Genomic DNA, 13,692 nt, shown 5'->3' on the forward strand with positions numbered 1-13,692 from the left:
CAACTCACATTTCTTAGAACGTACCACATTGAATGAGTATTGAATAATGGAATGAAAAGATAAAATGCTAATTTTATATAAACGAAACCACGTTCAGCCTGGGGCCTACTGAAAGTAAGATGAGTTTTATGGTCTTTGAAGATCATTGGTCAATATCACTCCTTACCTAATAAGAGCTAAATCGCATTTAAACACGCCAGATTGTTAGAAGGACAGTGTTGGGCCTGTGCTCACATATTGCATGGAACGTTGAGTTCGTGGACGTTGTTGGGCTCGGTGATGCTAACACTCAGAGTTTTATCATGGATCTCACATTATTTGGTATTTTCGGAGTCATGTAATCACATGAAAATCTTAGCTTACAATTTTTTTAAAATGTAAGTTTCCAGCCCTGATGGCTGCTGAGAAGGCAAGTAAAGAGACCCCAGAGTTATTTTGCTGTGTAGCCATGATTTTTTGGAACCTGGCTCATGATTTTTGAGTGCTTCGCATTGGCAGTGCTGCAGGCACAATAGGAAAGCTGCAGCAGTCTGCGTCATAGCTACATGAAGAATAACTTCATCAATTAAGAATAAGGAATAGGAGTGTGATTTTTATTCAGGGAAAAATCATATGAACATTTCCTCTTTTTAGTGATTTTAGGAGCTTTTCATCTTTAGTGAATATCTGGTGAACTCTTGTGGTCTTAGTTAAACTGTGGCTGAAGACACTTCTGTGCTATTTCAGCTAATATTATAGGGTCACAGACTTACTAGCTAATTTGTGTACTAACACTGGTATAAACCGGAAACTACCCAGTGGAAATCAGTGGAGTTATACCAGTGTGAGAGGAGAATCAGATCCGCTATTGTTAGACATGGGGCTTTATACTGTACTGTATTCTTATCCTGCATTCCAACTTATCCTGTGTTATGAAAAGGTACAATAGAACCTAGGAATTTGGAGTGAAAAGTCTGCTGGCTTGTTTCAAGTTGTTATAGATTACTTGCTGGGTGGCAGCAGAGTGTGATGCTTTAGAAAAATAGAGGATGGTGTCTGTCCCCAGGAGTTTAGTTAAGAAAATTTTTCTTTTCCCCTAATCTTGTGTGGGTTCTGTATGGGGAGAGCAGTCCTGTATGGGAAGTAGTAGAGTAAGAGATGGTATGGAGTTGGGTTGCCAACTCTGGGGAGTTGCTCTGTTTAACATTGATTTACATTGGTTCTGCCACTCCACGGTGAATCCTGCCCTGTCCCTGATGAGTAATAAGAGGACAACTGCAGTCATGGATATCATGAGACTGTGGCTCCTTGAGGTTGGGGGATGTACTGTGTGGCATGTGGAGACACACAGCTTCTGCACAGGTGGACCACTCCTCTTCAAGAGAACAAAATGTTCCAACTCTTGGTTGCTACACAGGAAAAACATGCACGGGGGTGATTTGCCTCTCTGTGGTACTACCCCAGAAACAGAAGGATACATCATGCACTTATAAACTCAAAAGTTAGGCCCAATGGCCTGATATTCAGAGGTGCTGAGCATTACAGGCAATGGGAGCTGTGATGCTTGAAAATTAGGCCTGTCTCTTTGTGAACCAGGTGCAATCAGTTTCCCTTTAACTCACTGGTTACCATTCTGGGGTGTATCTCTTAAAAATGAATCTGCCTAGTTAGAGCTCAGTTGTGGCTTTGCCATAAGCCCTGATTTAAGGAGGCAACACATGTTTGAAGACTAGGGATGACAATCTAGTTCCTAGTTATCCCCTTGCACCAGAGGGAAAGTAATGTGCTTTATACCTCGCACAGATTATTTCCTCCTCTATGTTGTGCTAATTGGCACTTTAGAGGAGTGAAGTCCGGGTTCTGCCCATGCCCACCCTCTTTCATCCATTTGCTTGGAAGTGTGGGGAGTATGAGCCCTGCATATGTTGCTCTCCCCCCAACACTGCTATTAGACATGGGTAGCTCATGCAGAGGAGTAAGGGGATACCTTAAGACCACTTAGCCATTTGCAAGGACACATTGCAGTCCACATTTGTGCCCTTAATATCTACCAGTGTAGCAATGCAAACAATTTTTAGTGCTCATGAAAGAAGGTGGGTTGGCAATCCTGGAGACTGAAGTCCTCTCTCACTGAACAGTTGTGTCAGGGACAATGCCTGTTTCCCCCTCAGTTTTTAATATTATAACTTAAAAAAAGAAAGAAAGAAAGAAAGGAACTTACAGAATCTAAAGTCTTAAAAAACTAAAAACTGTGTCAAGTATCAGGGGGTAGCCGTGTTAGTCTGTATCTACAAAAACAACAAAGAGTCTGGTGGCACCTTAAAGACTAACAGATTTATTTGGGCATAAGCTTTCGTGAGTAAAAACCTCACCTGCATCCGAAGAAGTGAGGTTTTTACTCACGAAAGCTTATGCCCAAATAAATCTGTTAGTCTTTAAGGTGCCACCAGACTCTTTGTTGTTTTTTAAAAACTGTGTGACACTGGTTTCAATGTAATTATGTAAATTTTAAAGCAGAGACTAAAGTCAAGCATCACACCCTTGGTAACCTACCATTGTTAAATTCATTAATAAAATATAACTGATCTTGATCTGCATTTTCTTTCTCCATTATAATCTAAACAAGAAGCATTTGGCTCATGAAAGTAAATGTTTTTGATCCTTTGTTGTCAGATCCCACAATTTTCTCTACGGAATTCTTTGGTGAGACAGAAAACTAATATACTGAGCAACTGGAATGCAGGCTTGTAATTTAGAAATATCCATTTTATCCCATGTAATTTCTTCCCTAAGATTCCTTAGTCTGAATCTGATACAGGTAGGAGCCGAGGCAAACAGTAACCATTTATAGTCAGTCAGACTAGTTTAGGTTTCACTATAATGTAAAAGAAAAAGAGCTCTTGGCTTCCTTTCAGGTGTGTTACAGGAGTAGAAAATGCATTAAAATTTACCATCAAATGTTGCCACATGTTTCTATAACAATTGCAAACTTCTGTTTGATAAAAATCTAGAGATGTAGAAATCTTCATACAATAAACGTTGCCAAATAAAGAGTCAGTTTCCAAGGTTTTTTTTCAGTCCAGAATGAATACGTACCTTGAGTTCTCCCAGTCCTCCAAGTAATAGCTTCAACCTATTACAACACTCAAATCTTTGCAATTAACAGTGAGTTATGACAATTTATTAAGGGGAAAATTCTGGCCTAGATTGAAGCGCACAGCTTCTATTGAATTACATTCTGACTCCTTTCAAAGTCGAGGCACTTCTATGCAGGCAGTTGTGACACAAAGATGAGGTCTCATAATAAGGTTCATGGGATGGTCTGTGCACAATCATGTACCCACGAAGACAGCAATGACAACTGTGCATTGTGCTACACACATACAGGTGTAGAGAAAGGGAAAAATATGTGTGTAGGTGGGCCATTCCCAGCAAGAATACAGGCATATATTAAAGGACCATTCCTTCCAAACATTGACTACTGGCTATAGTGCTGTCTATTGTGAGTAGTAATGGTAGTAAGTACTACATCAAACAGTAAGTGTTTGCAGGATTGAGTCCTAGGCCATGTCTACACTACCCGCCAGATCGGCGGGTAGTAATCGATCTATCGGGGATCGATTTATCGCGTCTCGTCTAGACGTGATAAATCGATCCCGAATCGACGCCTGTACTCCACCTTGGCAGGAGGAGTAAGCAGAGTTGATGGGGGAGCTGCAGCGGTCAACTTGCCGCTGTGAAGACGGCCAGGTAAGGCAAACAAAGATACTTCGACTTCAGCTACGCGAATAGCGTATCTTAGATCGATTGCCCTCCCCCCGTGTAGACCAGCCCCTACATTTGTTTCTGTGGACTACAAATGTGCTTGTTCCAGAGGTTGTTATACACTAGTGAGATTCTGGCCAAAATGCTTCATTGTTCACCACCACTCACTCAGCAAAAAAAAAAAAAAGAGTAAGGAAATAAATTTTGTTTCAAGACTTTAATTTAAAAACTTCATGAAAAATACTGAAATGAGTTCTGTCTTGGCTTAGTCAGGTTACTCCATTTGAATATCTCCCTACCCCACCCACTGTGCATGCATGTACGTTCACACACACATCTGTTAAATACATGCTGTATTGATGGAAAGTATGACCTTTTACTTCCTCCTAGTAAGCAAGGGTTTGCCGAAACATAATTCAGAGTCTGCAGGGGGTCAGTTCTGAGTAACTTTGGATTGTAGAACTAGGATTTAATTTCTCTGTCTCAAATTTTCTCACGTAAATGTCATTAAAATACTTATTGTACCTTTGTTAAAGTACTTTGACATCCTTGAATGAATGGTGTTATGTTATAATGTATAATGACTTTCATAGAAGCCAAGTTGGGGAATCTGTGTAGCTAAAAATACACATACTTTTTGTGGTGGAAAGGGGAAGGGGATTGACAATGTTATGGTTTTTATATATGAGAGAAATGAGAAATAGTACAATAATATATTTTGACAATAATAGTTGTTGTAACAAGAAGGTTAGTATAGCAGGTTAGTAACTCTGATATATCTATAAGAAGTTGGCATAAGTCAATAAGCCAAATGCATTTTAACTATGAAAAGCTTTGTTCAGAGGAGGTGTCATGCATAGGAGTGTAGGGGTGAGAAGGAGACCCTGCCAGCAGGTGAAAAACTTCATAATGGTAAGTTATGTATTGAAATAGATAAACAACCTGTAATACCTAATGAACATCATATCAAAATACAAAATACAAACTAATTATATTGCTTCATAAAGGAGAGAGAGAGAGATCCTAAAAACTGCCTACAATGTCTCTGCTGAAGAATTATACCTTTGGGTATGATTAGGAGACACATGTTAGTACAAGAAAAGATATCACATTATCTATTTTACCTATTTCTGTTGCTTATAAAGAACTTCACTGGAACTTCATTACTGAGATGGGTTTCTAGGACCAAAGTAATACTGTTTCTTACGGTAGTACCATAAAAATCTACAAAATTCACTTTGCCATCTGTAGAGACACAGTGAAGCAAAGTAAGTTTGTCTCAAATGAAGGGTTTTGTCCTCCCTATGTGGGAGAAATCCAAACCAGAATTAGCAAGACATCACTTTTGGACTAACCCATTGACATTTGAAGAGGCAGCCTGCCAGAGATGTGAATTTTCAGCAGCAGTATGAAGAATTGGTTTTATGGAGTTGGATTTTAGCTGCAGTATGGCAAAATCTGAAGTTTTTACAATATTATTGCCAATAGATTCTTAACAATTTAGAAATGGCCACTTGACATCATTGCTTCACTCTGTTATTAAAGGAACTATATGCTATAAAGCCTGTTTCAATTAGAAAGGTATTTACTCTAGAAGCTGGACTCTTGGTTGCCTTCAAGGAAACAGGTGATCAATAAATGAACAATTTAATGGAGTAGAGCTCAGCAAATTATTATCACCCTGGGTAAAAGGAAGCTAAATTTGGAAGATATTCCACCAAAAAACAAACCCTAAAGCCCAGAACAATGTTGAAAAGAATAAAGTTTTGAAATAACAAAATTATTGCTTTGATAACATCAAGCCTTTTTATATTAAAAAAATTGAGTGGATTATAAACTAGGGAAATATTAACAAATATCTGTGTGCTTCCTAAAAACATCTGTTAAAAATGTCCACTGAACACTGCTACCTTTTTGATGATCTGCATGTTTCACTCTGGGGATGGATAACCTTAAGATGACCTTTTCACATCTGGGTCATGTCCTAGTAAAACTTGTCTTTTTTCTTAGACTTCAGCTGGGCTGGCGCTTCTGACAGACGTGTAAACAGATGCAAGCATTGTTGCTAATGACAGGTGATTATAAGTGGCATGGGTGCCAAGGTAATTAAACCATGCTTTGACAGGAACATTTGGTGATGTGGTATTTCAGCGTTAGAAAAATTGTTACAACACATTTTCCCCTGCTAGGCTTCTCCTGAATATCATTAATTTTGAGTGTTTGGCCATAGGACTTTGGGATCTTGAACACTGCTCACTGTCTGAAATATAAAACCATTCAGTGCAGGAAAATAGGGGAAATGGCTAGTAGAAAGAGTGGGCATATGAACAGAATTTCTTCAGATGACACATCGTTCTAGAAAGCTCTTTCAAATATAGATGCAGTACATTAGTTATAGGAGCTATGTTATCCTGCTTTATTTAATGGTTATTGTACTAGATTTGGTAATGACTATATTATTGTGCTATTCTTCACCATATACTGTATTTCTTACTGAATATCAAAACTGTGTTTTTATTGCTGCAAATTGCAGTTCCTAAATCTGTTTAAAAGCAATGTGTGGATCTGTACTTCACAGTACAACACAAATTATCAAACTAGAAATACAACATAGGCTTAGAAACCATAAATGATAACGTAAATGCTATAAAACCTTTATATTTAAGCAGATTACTGTCAAATCTTAATGATTTACTAGTCCAGATGACTTTATGCCCCTCACTCAGATACTTTTGCTGATTACAGGTTGGGGTTTTTTTTTGTTTTTTGTTTTGCTTTTGGTGCCCAGCAAAACAACCAATGGGAATCTAGTAACTATTTTAGTGGTAAGAAAAGTTGATATATTTATATGGAATTTTAAACATGGTGTAGTTATTTTCTCACCAATGGCTTTTAAAGCTTTAGTAAAATGGGTTGAAGATCTCACCCCCATACACTTTACAGGAAGTGATGAAATGTACTAAGCCTACCTAAATCACAATAAAATATTAAATAAAATTACTTGCATCACTATTAGCCTGTACTAGACTGAGGCACAAGCACTTTTACAGAGGAAAAAAATGCATTATCTGTGATGATAAATTATGTTCCTTCCAATGAAAGTGAGAAGACCCTGACAAAGCATAGCGATACCTCTGAGGAATAATGGAATATGGTATCTCTTGTAAAGTTTCCCAGTGGGACAACTCTGAAAATTAGGAGGCTGATTTCAATGTTCTACTCAAGACAGTTAAGTCCAAAGCAGACTGTGAAGAGCTACAAAGGGATCTCATAAAACTGGGTGACTGGGCACCAAAATGGCAAATGAAATTCAATGTTGATAAATTCAAAGTAATGCACATTGGAAAACAATCCCAACTATACATATAAAATGATGGGGTTTAAATTACCTGTTACAACTCAAGAAAGAGATCTTGGAGTCATTGTGGATAGTTCTCTGAAAACACCCACTCAATGCACAGCCGCCATCAAAAAAGTGAAAAGAATGTTGGGAGTCATTAAGAAAAGGATAGATAGTAAGACAAAAAATATCATATTGCCTCTATATAAATCCATGAAAAGGACAACAAAAATGATTAGGGGTATGGAACTGCTTCCATATGAGGAGAGATTAATAAAATTGGCACTTTTCAGCTTGGAAAAGAGATGACTAAAAGGGGATATTATTGAGGTCTATAAAATCATGACTGGTTTGGAGAAAGTAAATAAGGGAGTGTTATTTACTCTTTCTCATAACACAAGAACTAGGGGTCACCAAATGAAATTAGTAGGCAGTAGGTTTTAAACAACAGGAAGTATTTCTTCACACAACAGAGAGTCAACCTGTAGAACTCCTTGCCAGAGGATGTTGTGAAGGCCAAGACTATAAAAGGTTCAAAAAAGAACTAGATCAATTCATGGAGGATAGGTCTATCAATGGCTATTAGCCAGCATGGACAGGGATGGTGTCCTTAGCCTCTGTTTGCTAGAAGCTGGGAATGGGCGACAGGGGATGGATCACTTGACGATGACCTGTTCTGTTCATTCCTTCTGAAGCACCTGGCATTGGCCACTGTCAGAAGACAGGATACTTGGCTAGATGGACCTTTGGTCTGACCCAGTATGGCCGTTCTTATGTTCTCAGAAACATGGTCTCTCTCCTGTATAGGGAGTACAGCACAGGCAACAGTTATTTCAAAAGCTAAGGTGTTAGACTTTGTCTTTTACATATGGTAAGATTATTCTCTTTAAACACACAAATTCTGCTGCCCACTTGCTCTTTGTAGTTTATAGGCTTATAAACTGTGAAAGAAAGAAGAGAATTTGATTGCTGTGATTAACAAACGAGTGAAAAAGGCATGGCCCATCTTGCCAGAAATAAAATGAATCTCGCATATTGACACCTTTTAAGAGAGAGAGAGAGCGTGTGCGTGTGTGTGTACCTTTTTGTAAAGACATAGTGTTTTTGTACAAATGGCCTTGGAGCTGCCAGCTTTTTATTTTGGATATTGCCTGGTAGTCTCTGAAGTAGATAAAGTATGGTTTTGTTTTAATCTTTCATTTACTAGGCTTTCATTGTATTGCGGTTACAGTCACAATGTCAGCACATAAAACGTTAAACATCACTGATCTGAAAGAAGCTTCCATTGTCTTCTACCTCTGGTGCCGGGGGAATCTTGCCAGTCTTGCAGTGGTGGTTCTGTCAGTGTAATATGTCATGAAACATTTCTCAGTAATGACAGACATTGAATATGACTGACAGGAACTCTGACCGAATGGAATGGGTTTAATTACCAGAGATGTGGGGTTACCTGAGATAAAACCAAATGGTCCAATTGTGCTTGGTTTTGACCCCTTGACTCAAAGTTACAGAGCAGCAAAGACAAATGGCTGATTAACCACCCCCTAACCCTCCTTTTCTGTGATAAACTTGTTTGGATTTCCCTGTCTGAAAAAATCTAAGTGTGGTATGTTTCTAAAAGGAAATATGATAGGAAAACAAAGGGTCCTGGTACTAGTCATTTTCTTCTCTTACAGACACAAAGCAGAAAGCTGTCATTCTATCTTGGAATGTATCTAGGACACAGTGTCCAGAAATCAATACAAGATAAATGATTGCTCTCTTAACCTCACCTTTCTTCTGCTGCAGCGGTTACATTGCTCCCGTTCACCTGTAGCCAACCTGACGCCAGAGTAAATGAGAGACCCTGCCATCAAAAGTGTCTTCTTTTTTTGTTGTTGTTGCTACTCACTATTGAGTGCAGTTTTACACTTGTTCCTAGTCCTGTGCCTACAGCTCCCAGATAGAGTTATAGCAAGCTGCCTAATTAAACTGTCGCTGTCTGCCCTCACTTGACTGCCTTTACAAAGTCATTTAACTAACAGACATTCCTGACTATTAAAGCTAGTAGCAGCGTGTCTCCAGGACTGGAGATAAAATGAATGAAATTTGTTAATCTCACTGACACTTGATCCTAGATGTTGAACTAATGCTGTAGCACCTGAACTTTTTTCTTTATTGTAATTACTTCTCATGTTATTATTTCATATAATAAATTGGAGAAAATTGCAACAGGTATTAAATTCTTCAAGTTGATTTATGGGTGCTGGGTGAATACAGCATTCATCTTGTGCATTCTTGAAAAGCACACTCCGTGTATGCTCAGATCCAGGATCAAGGATTGTACTAACCAAATACTGTAGTAGGATGATGTATTTCCTTCATCTAACAGGAATGCCATTTTTAAATCTCAGTGCTGCTAGTAATAAAGATAAATGTTGCCTTTGTAGTTTTATCAAGTGTTGATTTAAAACAAATATTTTGAATGCAAATTTAATACATTCTTAAATAGCACATCAAAAGAATTACATGCCATCAATGATAAAATTAAAAGAGGGTTGGAATTATACAATGGAATTCAGTTCTGTTTGAAGGGGCAAACATTAAAAATTACTTACAATTTTTTCCATTTCCTAATTTGGTTTGTGTTTTTTGTTCAGTGAATTCAGGGTGATTCTTCTTGCTGGGAGGGGAGGTCTCTTAGAGCCTCTAAAGATTACTACCACTCCACCTCTCAAATGCTTCCCTTAACTTCCTCCCTCTCTAAAAAAGTGAGACAATCCCTCCTGAGTCTTTTCTTGCAGCTCTTTGAACAAGACAGATTGACAAGAGGCTTCCAGCTTGGCCTGTTTGCATGATAACATAACTAGGTAAGATAACCTTAACTAGCTAGGGAATAAGATTTAGCCCTGTGCATTGCTTTTGATAAAATAATAAATGGGCTATGCACAGGATTACTCCATGGGGTAAGGAAACCCTCATCTCCATTGCTTCTAATGAAGCCTCACAGCTACAGTCGCTCCTGAAGCTACTGGTCTCCATTGTCCCAGGGAGTTAGACAGAGAAGCCATGAACTCATGGGTCCATTTGCTGTGTTCCTCTCCAGCACAAGATCTGCCTCCATGCTAACATGGAGCAATCTCCGCACACCTCTGCTCGATACAAAGCAGAGAATGGTGGACCCATCCAGTGTCCAGTGTGGCATCCAGTGTCCCACAGCACAGGGGAACTTCATTAGCCCTGCAGTGTTCAGGGCCATCCATGGCTGTTATTTGGGCTGAAGGGTTTGTTCCTTAATATTTATATAGTGCTTTGAAGAGTGAAAGTGCAGGTGCCAAGTAGTATTACACCTAGACTCACATAGCTTTTTTGTTTATTTCTTTGTAGAGAGGAGTCTGAACCAGACAACAAAGCCTAAAGCTTCCTCCCACGGCCCATACCTTGGGGAAATTCAGATGCAAATCTGAATGTTATAGCTTAGATCTGTCTCTATAATGTGTCAGGCTGGAACTCATGAATGTCCATGAAATATCTAGCTCTCATCAGTCGTCCATACCATGCTGCAAGAGGCAAGCATAAGCTTTATGGCCTTTTGCTCGGTATATTATCATACTATCATATTAGGCAATCACTTAAAAAAATGTAATTTATGATACACAAAGGTATGAGCCTCTAGGCATTTGTGTTGAATTTTGTGACCTTAGGGTAAGTCTAGTTGAAAGGCCACTTGTTTCATTTCACTTGGCATGATTTTATTGGGACAGTAGAAGGAAGCAAGTAAGAAAAACCTCTGCAAGTAAAACTTGAGACTGTTAACATACAGTAACTAACCTTTACATAGTACTCTATGTATAACTTGTACCAAAAGTGATTCAGATGAAGGAATCTGAGTTACTGTATGTCAGGAGACTTCTCCATAATAAAGATTGGGAGGTAGTTTGGGAATATGCATTTCCTTTAATGGGATCTTTCCATCTGTCTTGATTAAAAGTTGAGTCCTCCCTAGACAAAACAATTGTGTGTATTCTTGGTTTATATTCATTATAGCTGAGACTGTTTGACCCTTGGGGTCTCTAGCCTTATTTTTACATTTTTGCTTTGGATTTGATCCTGCAAGTTCCATAGTAGCTTCAAGGCGCTGAGCATTAACATTTCCTAGGTCAGCATCCTTAACAGAATATACCATATGCTCCCCCTGCACCATAGCCAAAGCTGCAGCCACAGGGGGGCCCTATATCATGGGGCCCTCAACCCAGCAAGGAAAGATTGAAATTCTAGTGTGATATTCAGTACTTGTACCCAAGTGTCAAGCTGTTTCATGCTGAGGCAGATCCCTGTGCTGGTAATAACTTCAACCCGTTGGGGCTATTGGGCTGTCAAACTTTTATCACAATTGGGGTGCGGCACTTCTCAGATTTCCCATTTCTTTCTGTTTAAGAGGAAACAGACATTAAGCATTGAAGATGCAATATTCTGATGCATAAGCTGACATTATTGTTAAAGCATCCCTCCAGACCAAGGTCAAGGGTGTAGGTTCTACTGAGCAAGAGATAGTTTTGTATGAAAAGAACACTGATGATACTCTGTTGTTTGGAAATATTGATACCAAGACCAGTTCTGTGTACATTGAATACAATAGAAAATGGCAAATAGCATTCTTAAAGATGCCACATTTCATATCATTTGGACATAAGGGGCAATTGGTCATCACCAGCTGTTGACTTCCATCTTCTGTGTATTGCTGGTAGCACATCTGTGTACAGGTATAAAGTAAAACAAGCCTTGTTGTATTAGAAACCCATTTACTTCCTTCCCGTCTCTGTTCCTAATGTAGTCACTCTTCCTCCATTCTAAGTCTTAGTTGATAGTCCCATTTGGCTCACCTGTATATGTCTTTGTCAACACTGTTCATGCTATTTCCAGTGAGCACAACAGTACATGGAAAAATATTCTTTACGTGTTAGGCCTTTTGCACATAAATCTACTGAAAGTGAATTGCTGCAATCTGCAAACCAATAGCAGATAAAGTGCTATTTTTTCCTTGGAAACACTGCAACTGACAAAGTTCTCATGCAGCTTCTTTTGGAAATAGCGGGAGCTTTATTTTTATAGTCCTATTTTTCTGTTGCAGAAAAATGCAACTTTACCTTAAACAAAACACTGCTTGTTGTACTACTTTAAAAATCAATATCACAAAAGCAATTGAACATGAAATAACTTTTAAAGGAAATATTGCAATTACAATGCTGATCTATTTTCATTGCAAGACCTTTACATTTAAAATGTGTATTAAAAATAATTTGTCATTTACCAGTAGAAGTGTGTAAGTAGGTAGAGTTTCAACCATGCCTTTGATAAGAGGTTACACACATCAAGTGAAGTCCAAATTTAGATTTGTCCTCAATTTTACGTCCTAAAAACAAAAAAAAGTATCAGTCTAAGCTTTCTCCCCAAATGTAGCTATTCCTGTAGTTCATCCCCATCTTTAGTTCCCTCTGCCGCCGCAAGAGCTTGCAACTCCTTTGATACTCTTACTTTAGTTCAGATTGAATATATCTGTTCTAACTTCTGACTAACTCAGGAGCTCTGCATCTCTAGGCAAGGTTCAAGAAAGGAGCCCTGCATCCCCATGGAGGGTCCATGAATCTGCAACCCTGTTACAAAGTGATTGGTCTCTTAACTCTTCGCTTCCTATTTATGAGTCATGAGTCCTATTAACTGCTGGTCGTCACTGCATCTTGTGTGCTGTTACCCCTAGGGGAATTCTGCGCCAAAAAATGCAAAATTCTGCATATTTTATTTGTCAAAATAATGCGATATAATCAGACCAGTTTCACTTACTTTAGTAATTTATTTAAACTGCCATACAGAAAAAAAAATCACAATAACTGTTCGGCATTTCCTAAACTCATGAAAGTTAAGTTACAAATACTTGGTACCCAATACCTTGCATTCCAGTTATAATCCTGGATTTTCATTAAATTACATTACTTTTATTTTGCTGTTCGGTGTTCTGTAAAGTAAAATGTCGCTTTAAATTGCTCAGACTTCACAAATGAAAGTCGTACAGTTTTGCTAATCATTGTCCTGCATTTTTTTTAAATGGATAAGTAAACTAGATCCGAAGCTGTAATCTAACCCCGTTGTGCCTCTCTGGCACAGGAAAAAAAGCGAGAAAGCACATAGATCTTCTAGCTGAGGAGTCAGTTACTGTCAAGGCCGCCGTCCACACGCTCTATGTGGACACCCTGAAGAAAAAAACGGACCAGGGTAAGGCCTTCGAGGTGACCAGCAAGTGGGACTCCAGCAACCACTTCAATAAGGCTCCTTTACACCACTCTGGCAAGGTAAAGGAGCCTTAATTGCCTAACAATGAGAACAATAGTAGCCTGCCTGCTTAGTTGTTACATTTCTGCTCTGTCTCAGGGATGTTCACACATCCCGACGCCTCCAAGCCCGGGATGCAGCAATAGCAAGCGAGCGAGAGGGACAGAGTGAGTCTCTCTCACTTGTTCGCATGCAGGCACGGGCCCAGCCCCACCCCCTTAACATCTCTCCATGCATGCACGCCCATTCTCTCCCCCCTCGTCCCCCAGCGGTGATTTGCCCTCTGCTGTTGGCTGCTCCCA

General features: G+C 39.0%; 1 protein-coding gene across 3 annotated transcripts in view; it reads left to right on the forward strand.

Moving 5' to 3' along the window:
- Positions 1–13,692, forward strand: part of FTO (FTO alpha-ketoglutarate dependent dioxygenase) — a 329,085-nt gene that overhangs the window by 178,412 nt on the left and 136,981 nt on the right. Inside the window, exon 9 of one of the 3 annotated variants that reach the window (XM_034788562.1) lies at positions 5,755–5,819. The exons of the other annotated variants lie outside the window; for them this stretch is intronic. Within the exon in view, the coding sequence (XP_034644453.1) occupies positions 5,755–5,779 (25 nt within the window). The 3' untranslated portion in view covers positions 5,780–5,819. The remainder of the gene's footprint in view (positions 1–5,754; positions 5,820–13,692) is intronic. 3 annotated transcript variants of the gene reach the window in all.

This window comes from Trachemys scripta, chromosome 13, assembly GCF_013100865.1.
Source record: "Trachemys scripta elegans isolate TJP31775 chromosome 13, CAS_Tse_1.0, whole genome shotgun sequence".
In the NCBI taxonomy this organism is placed as follows: domain Eukaryota; kingdom Metazoa; phylum Chordata; order Testudines; family Emydidae; genus Trachemys; species Trachemys scripta.